Genomic DNA, 21425 nt, shown 5'->3' on the forward strand with positions numbered 1-21425 from the left:
GAAGAGATTGCCGTCAATCTGGTTTAGATGTCAAGCAGCAACCTGGAGGTGAAAGGCTCCACATCAAGAATGAGCTGCAGAGTACACTAGGCCCTTTTAATACATAAATAAAATATAAACAACAGAGTTTTCCTGGTTTGAAACATCTGCAGTATCTATTTGCATATTTCTGTTATATAAAGTCTTAGTAAAAGAAAAAGCACTGATGTGTTGTAAGGGTACATCCAAAATCCCAGTTACATCACAATTAGAGCCATAATGATCAAAGTGTATTTAGAGAGAATCTGAAGGGACTGTGACCTCTGTATTAACAAATATAAAATAACATTAAAGGCCAGGTACTCATACTCTGACTCTTGTTTAGCTACATCTTAACTCCATAAATAGTTCTACTGACTGCAGGGGGATTCCTTGTAAAGTAAGATATTATTCAATGGAAGGAAGGGTATCTTAACCTGTCCTTCAGGGAGACTGAAGAATGGTGGTGCCCACTCTCAAATACTTTGCAACATCAGGTCTTTTGTGCCTAAGTATTGCCAAGTGTATGGAATGTAATAGCAGATGGGTTCCTAAAACACCTGCCACTAGCTTAACATAATGAGGTGAGTAAATGAAATGATACTGGATAGCATCAACTCTAAAAGTTGATTCATTCAAGTCAATTCAAGTCCATCTTCAGTTTTTCTAAGGTACCTACCACCGTGGGATCTAAGCTTGGACTCCTAATGCAATGGCAGACCCTTCATGCTAATCTATTTCCATAATTTTCCCCAGTTAAACAAGCTGTATTGTAAGATGTCATGTGGCTGTAAATTATTCATGTGCATAACAAGGAGTCCTGTTGAGTCAGCAAGGCCAGAGGACTGCAGACAATCTTTCAGGGAAACTGGGTAGCAAGCAATATGGTAAACGTGGCCATGTTGAGAATGTTTTTTTAGATCCATTTACAGGTACTTGCATGGCAGGGAGACAGGTTGCATGACGAAAGACGGTACTGCTCACTTGTTAAATTCTCAGTCAAACACCTTTATGCTTTTTCCCACATTGCCCCATGTGCATGGGAGAAGGTCTCTGTAAACATCCACAAAACTAACTCGTTATCGTCCTTCAAATGCATCCTTAAAACTCTCCTCTGCCATGGTGCCTACAGAAAAACCTAATAAAGGACAGGCTGAAACCACTGCCTGTCATGACGATCAATACTGCCTCCTTGTTTCCTTGTATTTCCCCATCTCTTGCCTAATACTTAAATGGCAAAGGTCTTTGGACAGGGGCTGCCTTTCTGTTCTGTATTTGTGCAGCACCTCGCACAATGAGGGCCTGGTCCATACCTGGAGCTCTAGGTGCTATGATAGTACACCTCTACCTCGATATAACGCTATCCTTGGGAGCCAAAAAATCTTACCGCGTTATAGGTGAAACCGTGTTATTTGAACTTGCTTTGATCCACTGGAGTGCGGATCCGCCCGAGCACTGCTTTACCGTGTTATATCCAAATTCATGTTATATCGGGTGGCATTATATCGAGGTAGTGGTATACTACTAGTAATATTAAGACAGCTATGAAAAAGCCAGCACAGGAGCTAGTTGCAGCCTGGTCCTACATAAATCATACACTACACTGATTGTAACATTTCTCTTTGAGCAAGACTGAGCAATGTCTCTATAACTACAAGGTTAAGCAATCACACAATTATTAATGGGCCCAATCCAGTAAACCGCTACATGTGTATAGTAAATTATACTCAAATTCCCGTGAAGTTAATGCATAAGTTCACAGGGCGGGGCCCTTTGGATGAAAGACTGTCGTTAACGAATAGAGATATTTTAGAAATGTCTGAGTCAGGTTTTTAAAAAAGGAAAAATGTTAAAGAATAAAATAATGACATTAAAATTACTGAACTGCCAAACAACAAAGCTAGTAGTGCACATGGTAGATCTCTACAAACAAACACAAAGGTTGCAGTGTACAATAACTATAAAACGGTACTATTGCCCAAAATTGCAGTTACCTTTAAAGTCATGTCATCAGAACAGGATGCCAGAAGATTACCAGTTGGATCCCATTTGATTGCATTTACTTCATTCTAAAATTGAATAATGAAAATAAAGTTGAAGTTTTGTTTCCATTATAAACGACAGCTTACAAAAATAAAGTTAGACAATAATTAGGAGTACTTGTACAGTTACATTTCAAAATACTATCAACATCCATTTCTACTCCACCAGCAATACCAACCCTTATTGCCCAATAGTCAAATTTTCCCAAAGCACCTTTGTGCCTTCTTCTGCCTGGGTGCATCTCAAAGCCACCATTTTACTCTCCTTCAAATCTCTCTGTTAAGCACCACAACATAGGTGAACTTCAAAATCACTTGACAATGGTAAGGCAGCTGGTGTGTTGTGACTGCTGATTACTCTAATCATAAATGTTTCATTGTTATCTTGTGCATCCTACCCTGTTTGTGGTATCTACCTATTGTCTCTTGCCAAGGACTGGTTGCATACAGTGCCTAGCACAATACAGCCCCCATCTCTGATTAATACTACTAATAATATACCGATACTATCAAATAGCAAACACATATTTTCCAACAAATTAAGTAATAAGGAGATTTTAAAACTTCATTCAGTATATAGAAAGTCACTACTTACTGTGTGACCCTGGAAGGTTTTGATAGGTCTATCTTGTCCTAATTTACAGACATGAATACACATATCTGTGCTGCAAGAAGCAAATGTGTTGTTACTCTGCCAGTCAACATCTAGTGCTGGTGCTAGAAAAATAAGGAGAGATATTTAAGTTAAGATATGTACTTTGGAAAGGTCTTCAGTGCATCAGCTTTGTAACTTGGAACAAATGCCAACAGGGAGTGACTAAATCAAGTTGAATGAATTAACAAAGGGTTTTAAACATGTTAGAGCAGTGGGAAATGTAGACCAGCAAATGCAGTTTAATGTAGACACACGAAATTAAGTTTAATAGGAAAGAATCAAAACAGGGAACACATCTGAAATGAAACAATTCTACAGAAGGCAAAACACACATTGAAGTTTAATAGCACAATAAGCCACTATGAACTGATCCAAATTTGAGACATAATCATGGTCCTTGCACCTCAGCTGGCAGGAGCTGGAAGCTCATTGCTCTGGTTGTTGCCATGCCATTAAGTCCATGAAGTTAGGGGAGTAAAAAAGGTGGGAACATGAGGGAGTTCGGAACAGGTACCAAATGCCATATACTTTGCTTCCTCTGCTCCATCTCCCAAGCCACCAGGGGTAAAAGAAATAACGAAATGGACTTGTCTGTTTTGATTTTTAAATAAATCTATTTTAATTCTGGATCATCATAAAGATATAAAACACAAACAGATCTTAATTTTGGGTACGTTCTTAAATAAACTCACACAGATGATATGAAAGTTAGTTTTCATTAATGTTTCATTTAGCAAGAGGGACATGCCAGTTTACAATAATACATGTCTATTATAGTTTTTTCCCACATACAACATAACAGACTGAAATACAGGTTATCAATGATGGTAGCAGACACACACACAATTGGTTTTTCAAAGGTATATTACTCCAACAGTTTGTGTGCTGTCAGATCCAAATTAAAAAGCTATAAATAGGTATATTAGATTTGAAAAGGCTCAGCACGTTAACGTTTTAAAACTTTTTCTTCTGTTTTTGACCAATCTGAGCTGTCACCTGCAGAGAAGTACTTACCAGAATGAAAGGGAAACTGCTGCTTGGCTTCTCCGGTATGGGCATCCCAAATAATTGTGGTCTGAGTTAAAAAATAAACAAACTTGTAAAACTGCTACAAATCATAAGTCTTTTCCATCATTAATGGATATTAGGTCCTCTACAGTCATCTTCCTGCTGGCCAGGATTGGTCACTATTGTACATTTTCTAGTGTTTTATCAAGTCTAGTTTCACATGTCTCCAAACAATGGGTCTTCTACCACTTCCTTTCAAAGACTACCCTAATATATTTTAATTGCCAGGAAGCAAGCAGTTCCTGACTGCATCTTAATTTTTCCCCCTTTTAATGTAATCACATTACTCATAATTATACCTTTTTGTCTTATCCTAAATAATTCCTTTAACTTCAAATATTTGTAGGCCATTATGTGCTCTCTGTTACTGACACTTAGAAGAACTATATATATTTATAGCTTTTAAATCTAATCTCATAAATCAAACTCTTCAGCTACTAAATTATTTCTGTTACCTTCTTCTAAACTCTTCTTTGAGCAGTTTGCCAATACTCTGGCATCTTTCTGCTATACAAATATTTCATATGAGTAAGTCAACTATCATGGCAAAATAAACATATTTTAAAAATAATTATATTATATCCTATGGGCCTGATTCTACTGTGACAGAAGTTAGTGAGGATTTTGTTACTGCATTCAATGGAAGCATGAACAGACCTGATATTTTCTTACAGAAGTTAGTTCACGGAATACATGACCCTTTTCATCTCCCAGACAATACAGAATATTTTCTGACACTATATTCTCAATTGCATTCTCCAGTTGAGTTTTAAATGATTGAAGCAATGAGACTTCTACCTCCTCTTTTGGGAGATCATTCACAATCAAACTGGATCTAATCAAATTTTTCCTGACAGCAAAGCCTGCGTTTACCTTTGCACAATTTTGTACCCCCACTCTGAGTTATAAGCCCAGAAAATCCTAAACAATCCCTCTCAGTCCTTTATGTTTTTACTCTTCAATACCACCCTGTTCTCACTACTGTCTGAATTGAGAGGTTTTTCAGAAACAGCTTTTACCTCTTCCTTTATTTTTCTTAAAGATGTGGTCTAAACCTGATTCAGCAATGATTGCCGCTGCACTGCACTGGCCACTTCCCCACATTTAGATACATTGCCATTTTTCATTCTTCCATTTTTCGAGATACTGTACCTCGGAAAATATATCCTAGGTACACTGGTTTTACATTGGTGTAATGCCACTGACTTCAGGGGAGTTACTTTTGACTTATATTGTTATAACAAAGAGAACCAGGCCCATTTTATCACCTGCATTCAAATCAACTAATTTCCCAACTCTACATCACATGATCAAGTTTATCTAGCACAACTGGTTCTTTATAAATCCATACTTTCTATGACTTTATTATCTTTTACGTGCTTACCAAATTCTTATTTTAGTGTTTGTCACGCATAATTTAATCATGAAATAAATCATTTATTTAGCCAATAATTATCTCACCTTGTCCACTCCGGCACTTAAAATGAAGTTTCCTTTCTTGTTCCATTTTAATGCAAATATAGGTCCTTTATGTTGCCCTAAGGTGCTGGCAAGATTACCTGAAAATTTACATTGAAATGATTACATTCTAGAAATGAGAGAAACATGTTGTGAGGCACTACGCAGAAAAATATAATGGAAATGTAAAGCATTTCAATTACCGTCTTTAGTCCATATTCTTGCAAATCCATCATACGACCCGGTTGCTAGAAGTGTACCTTCACTCTGTCAGCAAAAAAGTTATTCCATTTATTATACAATTCAAAGCTAAGGGGCACAGAGCAAACTTCAAATAGAAAATGTTTTGCATAAGGGTCATGCTATTTAGTCCAGAACCTGCAGTATATTAAAGAGAGATGCATACAATAAAATGAAAATATAATTCTGATATGACTCTAAAATAGAAGCGCTTAACAGCAATAACAGAAGATGCAAAGCCCTTGTCATTTAAGGTATGTTCACGCTGCAACCAGAGGTCTAATTTCCAGCTTGGATAGATGATCAAGCTAATGCGCTAACAGTAGCAGTGTAGTTGCGGTGGCCTGGGTGAGTTAGCTGCCAGTGCTAACTGAGGCTTGGTCTACACTGCAGACTTACATCATTATATCTATATCTCTCAGTGGTGCATAAAATCCACATCCCTGAGCGACAGTTATACCAACTGAACTCCTGGTGTAGACAGCACTATGTTGATGGTATTCTCCCGTTGACATAGCAATTGCCTCTCGGGGAGGAGGAGTATCTCTGTTGGCAGGAGAAGCTGTCCCGTTGGCGTAGACAGCATCTTCACTAACCACTGCAGTTGTGCCGATGTGCTATATGCATAGACAAGCCCTCAGACTCTAGGTACAGGTGGTTAGTTTGTCCCACTGCAGCTGTGCTGCCATTTTTAGCAGCATGTTAGCTTGAGCAAAGCTAGCATGCATTCATCTATCCAAATTGGAAATGACATCTCAGCCTCAGTGCAGATGTACCCTTAGCTTTTGACTGTGCAAAATTGCATTTTTTTTCTCAGGTTATTTCAAGCACTTGTAATTTCCACTTACATTCCAATCCAGGGATGTCACATCTTTGTTGCTTGGTACATCTTGTCCACCTTCTCGTATACAATGTCGGAGAACCAGCTGCGTGGAGCCACTGGTGCTGTTTTCACTGAGGTTCCATATCCGTGCTGTTGAATCTCCAGATCTAAGCAATCAAAATAACATCAAAATTAATTCATAACAGAGAAGACAGTGTCCTCTTCAACAAGCACAAACATATAGTGTGGTCTCCTCTTTAGAAACTTGATTTAAAAAATATTATATATTAATATATTTTCCATGAAACATTCAAAAATACATCAGTGGGGAAAAAAGTCAGTAGATCTGAGAGCAGGTCCCAATTACAGTCACTCCAGGGACAGTTATAATAGTCTGGTGTGATCAGACTCATAGAAGCATTCTCACTTCTCATACACACGTTTGGTTTCCAGTCAGAATTTTATTCTGCAGGCTTTCCCCTCCCTGAGAGAGCAGATCTGTAAGATTTGTTAATTTATCTCAAACAAATCCTAACATTGTTATCTTCCCACCCCCTATAAATTAGCATCAGAATATCTAAATTATTACACACACCTCAAGTACTGGAAACTATAATAACTGAATTTCTAAGGGAGATAATGATTAGGTAAACTGGTTGTTTAAGATTATTAGACAAAAATCCAACCACTACTGGTCTTTAGTACAAAGTAATAGATTTACATGTACTATATAGAGCGTTCACAACATTAAATGATTTAATCTTCACAACATTCATGTGAAGTGGGAAAAGTATTACTATTCCACCTTACAGATGAGACGCAGCAAGAGTCAGTGCCTTCTTCAAGGTCTCATAGTGCGCTGGCATACTTGCAACAGTCCTGATCTCGGCTGGAGAGTCTCCAGCTTTTATCCTCCGTCTCAGGTGTCTTATATTTGTCCTGAGTGTCCTTGCTGTATTTCTCACCCTTGCAATGCAAGGCCATCGTTTTCACTGCTGATGGAAAACCAACTCTGCTTCTGCTACAAGCAGGGAGGCAGCCGTTGGAAGCTGCCATTCAGCTCCCCTCAGGAGGCAAAAGAAGAGGCCGAGGGTAGGGACAATGAAGGGGGGAACGGAAAGAATGCAAAGGGGTGAATACCACACTGGTACTAGAATAGGGAGAATCTGATTGCTTCCTTTCCCCCTCTCTAGCCATATAGGGGAAGGCCAGTTAGTCAGAGATGCATAGTTGATTGACAGCATCCCCCAGGATTTGGAGCAAGCACTCAACTTTCTTGATAGTTATATAGAGATATATAGAGATATAACTATCAAGAGAGTTGAGTGCTTGCTCCAAATACGGGGGGATACTGTCAATCAGCTATGCATCTCTGACTAACTGGCCTTCCCTATATGGCTGGAGAGGGGGAAAGGAAGCCATATATCCCCTAACATTTAAAGTTCACCCGAGTACACTGAAAATCTTCTGGCAGCTGGATACTGCCAAGCGCTCATACTTTGCAGGGAAAATTGTTCCTAGGGCTAAAAAAGTTCTAATGTCAGGAACTTCAAGACAGTGGCAGAAGAGATACTGTCTATGGGACATAGCGTACCGTGTTTGCAAAGTATATGAATACCCAGTTGCAATGAGAACTGCCATTTTTGCTTCCTTTTGTGAAAACATACCCTGAGGCTAGAAGGTCGCTAACAGGGTTCCAGGCGCAGATGAATACTTCAGATTCATGACCACGTAGCACCACTGCTTTGTTAGGAGGGATTTCGACATCTCCATCCACTTCCATCATATCCGTATGATTATCTGAATTATGGAAAACAACAGAAGAGAGTTTGGATTTTTACAGCTTGGGGTAATGTATTTCATCTGCTGAATATTAACTGGCAGGTTTATTCTGGAAAGGTAAATTCACAGAACCTACGGCTAAGATTTTTGAATGTAACAGTGATTTCAGATTCAGATATCCAATTTGACAAACCTTAAAGGGACCGTGAATTACAAAAAGCACCAAAAGCCCTCTCTTAAGCCTCTTTAAGGTGTCTCACATTGGGCACCAAAAACTGAAGCCAAAGTTAATAGTTACCTGTGAAAAATCACTATAAAAATTGTATTTAAAAAAATCATACTCTCACTATTTGTCAGGCCTTATACTCTCTTTTATTCATCCATTTAGTACCTGGATTTCTATCTTATGAATGTGAAATCAATTGCCTGTACTGTACATGAAATAGCAAACTTCTGCATTTTATCTTTAAATTAATGGCTATAAATGAGTGTGAAATCAACATTTCAGCCCCTTCACTTCTAAAAACTATCTTAATTAACAGGCAGACATTTGGTTTTCTTGATACATGGTACACTGATAACTGAGTTTTTTATCTTATATTGACAGCTAGTATCAAATTATGATTACATGTTGCTTTTCCATGTGGAAGGTATACTGAATGCTCATTGTTCTGTAAAATATATTCCGGGTAATTCATCATTAAAAAACAGCTTTATTGCCAGCTACCACCAATACTTCTCTATTTTTAAAAATATTATTTCACATCAAGAGAGTTTTCTTAGAGAAAACCAAGATGAATATGAAGAGTGGTAAACATTAAACTGCTCCACATTTATCCATGGCAGTCACTGTATAAACAAAACCACTGTACATACATTGCTTAAATTTAATAGTAAAGGTGTTTTAGCGGCATGTGTGTCAGTGCTTGTGTGTGAGAGAAGAGAAGAAGCTATTAGAGCATCATATAAAAAACTGTATTGATTGAAGAGAATCAATATCAATATGCTTTGGTGTTCCAGCCAGTAGGGGTTGCTGGTATATCATATTTTTACACTAGCTTAGTAGAATAGTTCTAAAGCTTGAGCTTACAACTCACAGTTAACAAGGAAATATTACTATGGAGTTTTGAAATTTATAAAATTTATGGAGGCAGTTTGTTTTTCCAGATTCATTTATTGTAGATAATAAATTAAAGAAACTAATACAATGCAACTGTAAAGCTGGGCAAATAATGCATAAGCTTTATGTGAATCATGGATTATTAGGGACCTCAGGAGATCATCTAGCCTAACCCCCTGCTCAAAGCAGGACCAATCCCCAAATCCTAAATGGCCCCCTCAAGGATTGAACTCACAACCCTGGGTTTAAGCAGGCCAATGCTCAAACCACTGAGCTATCCCTCCCCACCATAATATTCAGTCAAAATTTTCTTTGGCTGCTCTTGTGCCCAATTGCATTCTTTTTCACTAAAACGTTCATGTAATCAAGCCTTTCCAGAAAGCTACATTTTTTTTCTGGGAGCTTTCACACTATGAACCTGATTATACGAGTAAACTTATCCAAAACTATGATTTATATGACTAATCACAACTAAACAGCACAGCGCCAATACTAAACCACTGAGTAAATAAAATCTGCAAGAACTTGTGTCAAATAATTTTGAATAATGAAACAAGAAAACTGATCTGTACTGTTGCAAGAAGGTGGACACATCTTTTGGTATCAAAGTGATTTATATTAAATTTCCATGCAAGGCTGGATTCTTCTCCTTTGCAGTTGCGATCTTCTTGGTGTGGCCACCAGCAAACTGGTTATAGGTGCCTGACTGAATAGGCCAGTCTGACCCTGTGCTGGCACTGGTATGAGTCAGAGTAACCTTGGCACTACTCTAATTTAGACTAATTGAGGATTGGTGGAGTGGAGTTATGCCCTCCGTGCTCCCTATCCCCGTACTGGGGTGAGGGTGGGGAGAAGCAGTTCTCAGAGGAGTCACATCTGATGGCTTTATTCAAGCTGAGAGCTCCCCTACCCTGGGGGGAATTCTCAGATGGCAAGTTACAGCAATAATCCCCAGTGGCACAAAGGAGCTAGGCTGGAAATGAGAATCTGGCCTACAGTATTGATGTCCCAGAGTTTAGAAGTCTCCATCCCCACACACTGTAGAGAAACTGACTATTAAAATATCACATATAAACTTCTCCACAAGTCATGGGGCTACAGATACAAGCCCCTTTATCTGACGGATGCATTTACTATCTGAGGGGTACACTACAGATACAATAAGAGGTTGCATCTACTGATGAAAAGTATTATCTAAGAACTAGGTATTATTATTATTATTATTATAATAATATATAACAAGGATATAGCCACACAATTGTGTACATAAGTGGAGATCTTTTTCTGCCTCAACTTACTTGCTATAGTGTGCGCTCCATTCTCCTCTCCGTTTGCAGTATTTTCTCCATTTTTTGCAGAGCCCTGTTGGTTAGTTGCAGCTGCAGCAGCAGCAGCTGCTGCCTGTTGTTGTGCAAGTTTATCTCTGTAGGCCTGTTGTCTTGTTTGTACCACATCAGGCATTACTGCATCTATCAGTGAGAGAGACTCTATTGGCCTACCATCAAACAAGGTACCATCCTAATTTGGGGAGAGGAAAAACACACAGAAAAGATAACACCAAATGTTAGCTGTCATTAACAACAAAAATTCCAGGGAAAACTGTGCATTCCAAAAATTGTAATTTAGTATAATAAAAAGGCAACCAGTCACAAATGCAGAGAGAAATGCTATACAGAACATAAAATCATAGAATCATAGACTTTAAGGTCAGAAGGGACCATTATGATGTCATCATTTATTTCTCTGCGGTTAGGCCTGGAATTTTACTCAAAAGTTAGAGTGATCATCATATATAGTGAGTAAACAAGCCACGGTAGGCCTCTAGCAGAGGCTCTGGGACCAAAAGTTATATGCCTTTCATTTGAAATAACCTTTTGTAAGCTACTTATGAATATTTTAAATGTGAGTGATTGCAGCAAAAAAATCCAACTGCTTTGAAGAGCTGCATACATTGCAAGTTTAGACTACGGCTTATGAAGTCCTATGAAATTTTCCATAAACACAATATCTGGTGCTTTTGAGTAGTTTTTGTTTCTTTTTAAACAGTGTTAGCATAATTTAAAAACAAAGAATTTTATCATGAAATAGGCAAGACCCTGTCAAAAATAGTCTCTTTTATGTTAGCTAAGGCCTTATGAGGGTCTATTTTTAGAATCTAGAGGGATTCCTAGTGACAAATACAGGTTCTCCTTCTCCTGTTCTGAGCACTTGCTTTGGGTTTATGACCCTTCCTGAGGAAATGGATTTCTTTCACTCAAGCTGCGGAAGCTGCAGCTAAACCAACTCAAAGACCCGAGAGAGATTGTGAGGACACCAGAATTAATGCAAAATCTGTCTGCCATAGCTTAATTGACAAATATAAAGGCCTCTACTGCAAGAAGCTGATACCTTACAGGATCAGCCTTTTAGATATGTATCTTTCTCCACTGCTGGAAACATACTCATGGAATAATCATGGAAGCATCATGTATAATAGAGCCGACTAGAGATCAATAAGCCAGTTCAGGCAAAATATGAGTCTCCCAAGCACGTTCATCATTCCTGTCCTAACAAATTCAAATGTTTTCTCCATTTAGTGAGCCCTTCCTTTCTCTCCATGAGCCCTCCCCAATGGTAGGCCCCTGACAGTTAGAGTTGTACGGGTCTTCTCCTCTTCCTCCTCACCCCCCACCCAACCCACCTTAACAGGGGCTCTACCTACAATAGTTAGGTGAACCCTGTAGCCTCTCCTCTCTTGAGCCTCTCTACTGAAACTGGGGTTTCCCCAGTACTTTCATTCAGGACACACCATAGACTTTGGAAATCCCAACAAACAAGGCCATTTATTGAAAATCCTGATGCCACTGAGAAGGGAGCAACAATTCAAAGATAAGGAAGTTTCCGGGCCTATTGATAGGTAGGTGATGGTGAGAGGGAGACTGCCTCTGAGTTGAAAGAGGGGGTAGTAAATCTTAAAGAATTTGAATAAGTCCCCAAGCTTTTGGACTATTCTCTAAACTGAACCCCAGAACCTTTAGATGTTTTCCTATCATTAATCTCAGTTCACCATGGAACGAAAACCTTCAAACAGAAGTAAGAATTCTTGTTCTTTTGTACTATTATTTTATAATGTGCGTATTTTCTGGATTAACTACAACATTATATTAGGGAAAAAAACTCCACAGATAACGGACCTTTAAGCAATGAGCCAGCACACCATGCCTGGTGTTGTGTGGCTGCACTGGGCAGAACCCCTACACAGTTATGTCACTCCATTCTGGTTCCACCAGTGGAGTCATGGTGAACACCAGCAGTAAGGAATCTGAAGTAAAAGTAAATAAATAGGACACAAGAGAGTTAAGAAAAAAAATACCAGTATTCAAATGTAATGTAAGCAAGCACATAATGCTTTTGTAGACATCAAGAAACCTCCTTACCTCATTAATACTGACTTCAGCCTCTACATACTGCAGACCTTTCTGGATGATGGAAATCAAAGCAGCTGGTGGCACCAGAGCACCATTTATATTAGACTGGCTGATATGGCTCTCTATACCAAATGTAAATGCTGAATGAGAAAACCCTAAAGACAAGGGGAAAACTATCAGAACTGATCTACTCATATACTGACAACTCTTTCTCAAAATATTGCAAGATCTTCTGGTTACAGAGACAAACAAATGTTATAGCAAATTATAAAAGAGAAACCTCAAACATGCCTCTATTATATTTTATTTTAAATGTGTAAGCAATACAAACACCAAGTCAAACACAAATACAGAAAATTTCAGTTATATTAGGTTTGTATTTGCAATACACATGTGGTAGGATAAAAACAAAGCATTTAATATTCTCTTTTTCTACTTTATGATACTTTTCCTTTTATTTTTGTCTGTTTGTTTTGTTAATTTTCTCTTGAAAACTGCATAGTCCCTCAGTAAAACTGATTACAAGTTATCAGGTTATAAACCAATTAAAGGGCTCTGCTGAGATTTGCCTGTTACTTTTCTGTGCTCAGATTTTTTTTATTACATACAAAAAAGAATAAAATGTGTATGTAGCAGAGAATTAAATTCATGACAGAGCATTTTATTTGTGTGTGCTGGCACTTAAAATGACATGCTTGCTACACACTGATTCAAGAGTGGAAAGTTTATCACAATACGACACTGGTATTGGAAATTAACCTGTTATGTATTTGATTGTCCTGAAAAGATAAATTTAACATGCAGAAATGTTTTATTTTAACTAATTAGCCTTCCACTTACGGACAATTATCCCCTTAAAATTCCCTTCTGGGAAACTCCTTTCAAACTTTATATATAGCACTACTTTTGTTACAACAACATCTGCAAATGGAAAAGACGGTTACTCACCGTTGTATCTGTTGTTCTTCGAGATGTGTTGCTCCTATCCATTCCAGTTAGGTGTGCGCGCCGCGCGTGCACGGCTCTTCGGAAGATTTTTACCCTAGCAACTCTGGTGGGTCGGCCGGGCGCCCCCTGGAGTGGCGCCTCTATAGCGCTAGATATATACCCCAGCCGACCCGTCCGCTCCTCAGTTCCTTCTTGCCGGCTATTCCGACAGTGGGAAAGGAGGGCGGGTCTGGAATGGATAGGAGCAACACATCTCGAAGAACAACAGTTACAACGGTGAGTAACCGTCTTTTCTTCTTCGAGTGATTGCTCCTATGCATTCCAGTTAGGTGATTCCCAAGCCTTACCTAGGCGGTGGGGTCGGAGTGAGACGTGGCAGAGTGTAAGACTGCTGAGCCGAAGGCTGCATCGTCTCTAGATTGTTGCACCAACGCGTAGTGAGAAGCGAAGGTGTGGACAGAAGACCAGGTGGCCGCTCTACAGATGTCCTGGATGGGGACATGAGCTAGGAAGGCGGCGGACGAGGCTTGCGCTCTCGTAGAAAGAGTTGTGAGGCGGCTAGCTGGCACACGAGCAAGCTCGTAACATGTCCGGATACATGATGTTTCCCAGGAGAAAATCCTCTGAGAGGAAACCGGCTTGCCTTTCATGCGATCAGCAACCGCTACGAATAGCTGGGGCGAACGCCGGAAGGGTTTCATTCGCTCTATGTAAAATGCGAGGGCCCTGCGGACGTCAAGGGTGTGAAGCTGTTGTTCACGACTTGAGGCGTGCGGCTTCGGGAAAAAGACCGGGAGGAAAATGTCCTGGTTCAAATGGAAGGCCGACACCACCTTAGGGAGGAAGGCTGGGTGTGGCCGAAGCTGTACCTTGTCCGCATGGAAGATGGTATACGGCGGACCAGCCGTTAGGGCGTGCAGCTCGGAAACTCGTCTTGCTGATGTTATAGCAACGAGAAAGGCCGTTTTCCATGATAAATAAAGAGGGGAACATGTGGCCAAGGGCTCAAATGGGGCTCCTATAAGCTTAACGAGAACTAAGTTCAAATCCCAAGAGGGTGTAGGGCGCCGTATCGGCGGGTACAAGCGATCTAGTCCCTTAAGGAAGCGGGAAACCATCTGGTTGGAAAAGATGGACCGTTCTCCTACGCCAGGTCGAAAGGCAGAAATTGCCGCCAGGTGCACCTTCAAGGAGGAGACCGCGAGGCCTTGCTCCTTGAGAGACCAGAGGTAGTCCAGGATCGCAGGAATAGGGACTGTGAAAGGATTGAGACCCTTCTGGTCGCACCAGAGTGCGAAACGCTTCCACTTCGCGAGGTAGGTCGCTCAAGTGGAAGGCTTCCTGCTTTCCATCAGGACTTGTTGCACCGCCACAGAGCAGTCACGTTCCGCTCGGGTCAGCCACATAGGAACCAAGCTGTAAGATGTAGGGACTGCAGGTCCGGGTGGCGAAGCCTGCTGAAGTCCTGTGTTATCAGGTCCGGCCATAAGGGGAGAGGGATGGGATCTCGTACCGAGAGCTCGAGCAGCAGGGTGTACCAGTGCTGTCTCGGCCAGGCCGGAGCGACGAGTATGAGGTGGGCCCTGTCCCTCCGAAGCTTGAGTAGCACCTGGTGTACGAGGGGGAACGGAGGGAAGGCATACAGCAGGTGATCCGTCCAGGAGCGGAGAAATGCGTCCGATAGGGAGCCCTGGGAGCGACCCTGGTAAGAGCAGAAGTGGTGGCATTTCCTGTTCTCTTTGGAGGCAAACAGGTCGATTTGGGGAAACCCCCACCTTTGGAAAATTGTGTGCATCACATCGGGACGAAGGGACCACTCATGGGAGAGGAATGACCGGCTGAGATGGTCGGCCAGCGTGTTCTGCACTCCTGGAAGAAACGATGCTACCAGGTGAATAGAGTGGGTTATGCAGAAGTCCCAAAGGAGCATTGCTTCCGTGCAAAGCAGGGAGGAGCGAGCCCCGCCCTGTCTGTTGACGTAAAACATCTCCGTCGTGTTGTCCGTGAAAACAGCCACACATCGCCCTTGGAGATGGGCGTGGAAGGTTTGACACGCCAAGCGGATCGCCCGCAGCTCCCTGACATTGATATGGAGGGAGAGCTCTCGTCGCTCCTGGCCGCCGAGGTGTGCCCCCCACCCCAATGCCGAGGCATCCGTTGTCAGGGTGATCGATGGGCGAGGAGGGCGGAATGGGACTCCGGCACACACGACCTCTGGGTCCAGCCACCAGTTGAGCGAATCAAGGGTCGGTTTCGTGACTGTGACTACCATGTCTATGGAGTCGCAGTGCGGGCGGTACACCGACGCAAGCCAAGTTTGAAATGTGCGAAGATGCAGCCTCGCATACATGGTCACGAACGTGCATGACGCCATGTGGCCCAGGAGTCGGAGGCAGGACCGCACCGTTGTCATGGGAAAGGATTGTAGGTCCCAGACGAAGGAAACCATAGTCTGGTGCCGAGGTCGAGGGAGGCAGGCCCTGGCCAAATTGGAATCCAGGACCGCTCCGATGAACTCCACCCTCTGTGATGGAGCCAAAGTGGACTTCTCGGCGTTTATCATAAGTCCTAAGCGCTGAAACAGGGCTAGGATCTCGGCCAGTTGACATGCTACCAGTTGGCGGGATGGTCCGCGAACCAGCCAGTCGTCGAGATACGGGTACACATGTATGCGACGACGGCGGAGGGCTGCGGCAACCACTGCCATGCACTTCGTGAAGACCCTCGGCGCGGTGGAGAGGCCGAAGGGTAGCACCGTAAACTGGTAGTGCATGTTGTTGACGTCAAAACGCAGGTAGCGTCGATGAGGAGGGTAAATCGCGATATGGAAATACGCATCCTTCATGTTGAGGGCGGCAAACCAGTCTCCCGGATCCAGGGAAGGAATAATGGTCCCCAGGGTTACCATGCGAAACTTGAGCTTGAGTAGGTATCTGTTGAGCTCTCGGAGGTCTAGTATAGGTCGTAGACCTCCCTTCGCCTTGGGGATTAGGAAATATCGGGAATAAAATCCCCTGCCTCGCATGTCGTTCGGCACCTCCTCTACGGCACCCAAACTCAACAGAGTCTCGACCTCTTGCAGGAGGAATTGCTCGTGAGAGGGGTCCCTGAAGAGGGACGGGGAGGGTGGGTGGGAGGGAGGGGGCGAAACAAACTGAAGGCGGTAACCATATTCCACCGTGCGAAGTACCCAGTTGTCCGTTGTTATCTGGGACCACGCCGGGAGGAAGTGGGAAAGACGGTCGAAAAATAACAGGGAAGGATCCGGTGAATACACTGATGGGCCGTCCTCGGGCGTCCCATCAAAAGGCTTGCTTAGGCCCCTGAGGGGGCTTGGAGGGCGCTTGGGACTGATTACCCCGGTTGCCCGACGGTCTACGGTGGTTCACCCTGCCTCTGCGCCTATTATCAGGCCGTGGCCTGATCTGATTAAACTGGCGGTACGGCTGCTGCCAGAAGGACCTCCGCTGGGTAGCCGGTGTGTGCATGCCCAGGGTACGTATGGTAATTCGGCCATCTTTGAGAGTCTGAATCCTCGAATCCGTTTTTTCAGAGAAGAGGCCCTTGGTGTCGAATGGAAGGTCCTGAAGAGTGTACTGGACCTCGGGCGGCAAGGTGGAGGATTGCAGCCAGGAGATTCTCCTCATGGTCACTCCCGCGGCCAAAGTTCTGGCTCCTGAGTCTGCCGAGTCCAGAGAGGCCTGGAGGGATGACCGGGAGGCTTTCTTGCCCTCTTCAATAAGGGCTGAGAATTCAGGTCGGGAGTCTGTTGGTACCAGCTCCGTAAACTTTGAGAGCGACACCAAGGTATCGTAAGTGTAGCGACCGAGGAGAGCCAGTTGATTGGCAATCCTTAGCTGGAGGCCACCGGCCGAATAGACCTTCCGGCCCAACAGATCCATCCTCCGCGCTTCTTTTGATTTTGGCGCTGGAGCTGGTTGCCCATGTCGCTCCCGGTCATTAACGGACTGCACTACTAAGGAGTCCGGGGCTGGGTGCGTGTATAAATACTCATACCCGCTGGGTGGAACAGAGTATTTCCTTTCCACCCCTCGAGCGGTGGGAGGAATGGAAGCTGGTGACTGCCACACCGTATTGGCATTTCTTTGTATGGTCCGAATGAAGGGCAAGGCCACCCGCAGCAGGGCCTCAGCTCCAATTATGGTGGTCACCGGGTCATCGTCCTCAGCAACCTCTTCGACAGGGAGGTTAATGCTCTGGGCCACCCGTCGAAGCAGGTCCTGGTGGGCCCGCAGGTCAATCGGTGGGGGGCCCGATGTCGACGCCCCCGCCACCGCCTCATCTGGCGAGGAAGACGATGACAGGCCCTGGGTCAGGGCTTCCGGCGGGGGCTCATCCATATGCTGCGAGGCCTCCGCGTCTGTGGGGTGCTCTCCCACTACAGGTGGCGGCGGTTCCTCCACCAACGGTGATGGAGGAGGTCCACTGACCGTGGCTTCCGGCGCCCTGTGGTCGGAAGTCCTGGGCCGCTGAGTGAAGGGGACCCCTTGAGCCTCGTGGTAGGCCCAGGGGGTCCAGAAGCCCCATTGTTGGGGCCCGTGGTCCTGCCCTTGGGGGTCGGCGCGTCGATCGCCACACTGCCCGCTTGGGAAGAGACTGAAGGCTGGCGGGAAGGCCACGGGGGGGCAGAGGCACTGTTGGACTGTGCTGTCGATGCCGCCGGTCTGTCCCTGGACGGTGCCAGGGAACAGTGCCGGTCATCGCGGTGCCGGGAGCGAGAACGGGACCATCGACCGTGCCAGTGGCGGGAGGTCGACCGAGATCTCGACTGACGTCGGTGGGAATGGCTGCGAGATGACCGGTACCGGGAGCGGTACCGGGATCCGGACCTTCGTCGGTACCGACGGTCAGGTGACCGGGACCGGGATCGTCTCCGGGAGTGCGACCGGTACCGTGATGTGGAGCGGTACCGGGACTGCGACCGGCGCCAAGATGGAGAACGGTGCCGGGATTGCGACCGGTGCCGGGATCTGGATCGGCGAGAAGACGAACGTCTCTGGGATCGGGACCGGGACCTGGAATGCCTTCTATCCCGTCTGTCAGGGGAAGGAGGCCTCATGATGGCCGGTTTGCCCACTGACTTCACAGCCCGCACCGGCGGTGCCGGGGGCTGGAGACACGGTGGCTCTGTGAGCTCAATCAGCTCTCTCGCCGTCGAGAAAGTCTCGGGCGTCGACGGGAGAGGCAGCTCGACCATGGTTTGCACCGGGGAGCAGGGCGGTACCGGACTCAACGGCTCTTGCGGCGCCAGAGTCGACAGTACTGTGCATGGTTTGTGCACCACCACAGTCGGTGCCAGAGGTGGCAGGGTGAGCGGTCCCAATGCAGGAGGTTTGGAGGCCGTCTGCGCCGGCTTACGCTTCCTCGCCGGAGAGAGGGAACGGTGCCGGGACGCCGGTGCCGGCTGTTGTTTTTTCAAAGTCTCGGTACCGGACCGGCTCGGGACCGCTGGTGCGCTCCGCACCGAAGAGGACTGCTGAGTTGTTGGTGTCGGCACCGTAGGGCTAAGTGCCAACTCCATCAATAGCTGCTTTAACCGAAAGTCTCGCTCTTTCTTTGTCCTCGGCTTGAACGACTTGCAAATAGGGCACTTATCTGCACGATGGGACTCTCCTAAGCAGCGCAGGCAGGAGTCGTGAGGGTCTCCAATCGGCATGGGCCGCTGGCAAGCCGAACAGGGCTTAAACCCCGGTGCCTTGGGCATGAGCCCGCACCGGTTCGGGAAAAGAGGGGCTAAGCCCCCCCCCCCCGATTCCCCTTAATCCACTAACGAACTAACTAAACTAACTATTTTAAACAACTATATACACTAAATACAACAAGAACCAGAGATAAGCTAGGGATGTGGAGGTCAAAGGAGCACTCCACTGTTCCAACGGCCGTCACGGGCGGTAAGAAGGAACTGAGGAGCGGACGGGTCAGCTGGGGTATATATCTAGTGGTATAGCAGCGCCACTCCAGGGGGTGCCCGGGCGACCCGCCGGAGTTGCTAGGGTTAAAATCTTCCGAAGAGCCGTGCACGCGCGGCGCGCACACCTAACTGGAATGCATAGGAGCAATCACTCGAAGAAGAACAAGAATTTATGATGGTTTTCTATAAATTCATATAGAACATTGACTGTATTCCTTTTTTTTTTTTGGGAAGATAGGCACCGAAAGACTTATCCATCACTGCTTCTTGGTGCTCTCTCTCTCTCTCTCTCTCTCCGTTTGAGGAGTCCAGGAGCAGTGGACAGATGTTGTATTATTCTCCATCATCTCAGAACAAAGCCCACAGATCAAACCACAAAATCCCACTCAACTGAACAAGAGGAGGATTTTATGTTGGAACTGAATAAATGACAATAAATCAATCTAAAGCAGAACATTAATGGTTACTGAATAGTGGGTGGAACTCTCTAAATTGGTGACTATCTATCTATCAAGTCTTATGAAGTTTCCTGATATTATTTTTCAAACCCAATAGTCCATCTGATGTCTTGATCAATGTATAAAGGGTGGATAAGTTGCCCTTATAGAAGTATGCAGCTCATCTTCAGCTCATTGCTACTGAAAATATGCTAAGATATAATTTGAAAAGCACAAGGAGTTTGAGAAGAAATGAAAATCCATGAGACTAAATCACCCAGATCAAAGAATTATAGTGACCCATTAACTAGCAAATAACTTTTTTTAAAATTAATTCTTAATTTTTTTCTCCCCAGACTCAGAGTCACATGAACAAAACTGTCCCTGACAAGTGCTTGACAATCTAATTGAGAGAAATGCTTCTACACCACTGATTTTCCAAAAGGAGTATCTTAACTGACAGCTAATACTCCAACACTTCAAGTTTTCAAAAAGTCTGGAGATTACTAGATGCCACTGAGCAAAACTCAAACTCAGATGCTGGAATAAAAGGGACCATATATGTCAAATCCAAATCCCTGCACAGAGTGTTCTTTAATCTAGTGATCCCTCCCTACTAGTACCAAGTGTGATACTTCAGGCTTTTGTACCTTAATGATCAACAATTGAGCCATCTGCTGTAGCAGAAGGGACCCTCTTTGCTTGACATTAAATTAGGCCTGTTCTAAACCAGGAACAGAACTGGGCTACTCTGACTCCCAGCATCACAATTGTGAGGCTAGTATTTGAAATTGTTCAGTGTGAAATGGAGATTAGAGCCAAAGCAGTTGATCAGTAGCAATTAGGCACTAGCTACTAAAGCAAAAGTTTAGGGTACAATTTTCAAGCAAATGTAAGTGACTTAGGAGCCTAAGTCCCATTTTCAAAAAGTGATGTAGGGTTTTCAGAGCCTAAATCCAACTTACTTGCACTGAGATCAATGGGAGTTAGGTGCCCAACCTGCTTAGGAGCTTGTGAAAATCCCATTAGGCACCTCTCTGCATCTTTAGGTGCCTAAATACCTTTGAAAATCTGATCCTTAGTCACCAGGCATTTCTGAAAATTTTACTTTTAGTCTACTCAACTGAGAGGGGCTAAACTAAAAAAAGAGGAAGAAAGTCTAAATGTTCTGCCTCATGCTTGACAGGATGCTCAGTAAAAGGTCTGTTACACCAGAAACAGCAGAGAAATACTATTAAGGCCATCAAGTGTTCCCAAAGATCCTGAAGATAGATACTCCAAAGGCAGTAAAGCCGCTCATAATCAGGTTCAATCTCTAAGTGCCTGTCACTGGAACTTAAAACAGAATGCATGCATTTAGCATGCTAGGAAAAATTTCTTCCTTTCATATTGCACTTGCCATCATTAATGGACCACAGAAAGTTGGTGCCTATTGATAAAGATGGCCAGCCTTTGAGCTTGTCTTATGGTCACAAAACCTTGGTGTTAGACAGCT

The 21425-nt window shown here is 44.0% G+C and overlaps 1 protein-coding gene across 5 annotated transcripts in view; it reads right to left on the bottom strand.

Annotated features, from left to right (window-relative positions):
* TBL1XR1 (TBL1X receptor 1) overlaps positions 1–21425 on the bottom strand; it is a 175147-nt gene that overhangs the window by 10750 nt on the left and 142972 nt on the right. For 4 of the 5 annotated variants that reach the window (XM_045030651.1, XM_045030648.1, XM_045030649.1 and 1 more), the window contains 9 exons: positions 12623–12768; positions 10505–10724; positions 7972–8104; positions 6330–6471; positions 5445–5508; positions 5245–5342; positions 3730–3790; positions 2656–2777; positions 2013–2087 (listed from right to left, as the gene is read on the bottom strand). In XM_045030651.1, the coding sequence (XP_044886586.1) occupies positions 2013–2087; positions 2656–2777; positions 3730–3790; positions 5245–5342; positions 5445–5508; positions 6330–6471; positions 7972–8104; positions 10505–10724; positions 12623–12768 (1061 nt within the window). Of the gene's footprint in view, positions 1–2012; positions 2088–2655; positions 2778–3729; positions 3791–5244; positions 5343–5444; positions 5509–6329; positions 6472–7971; positions 8105–10504; positions 10725–12379; positions 12395–12622; positions 12769–21425 lie in introns of those variants that run through there. The other variant, XM_045030652.1, reaches the window with a different exon arrangement.

Source organism: Mauremys mutica, chromosome 9 (genome assembly GCF_020497125.1).
Source record: "Mauremys mutica isolate MM-2020 ecotype Southern chromosome 9, ASM2049712v1, whole genome shotgun sequence".
NCBI classification, from domain to species: Eukaryota; Metazoa; Chordata; order Testudines; family Geoemydidae; genus Mauremys; species Mauremys mutica.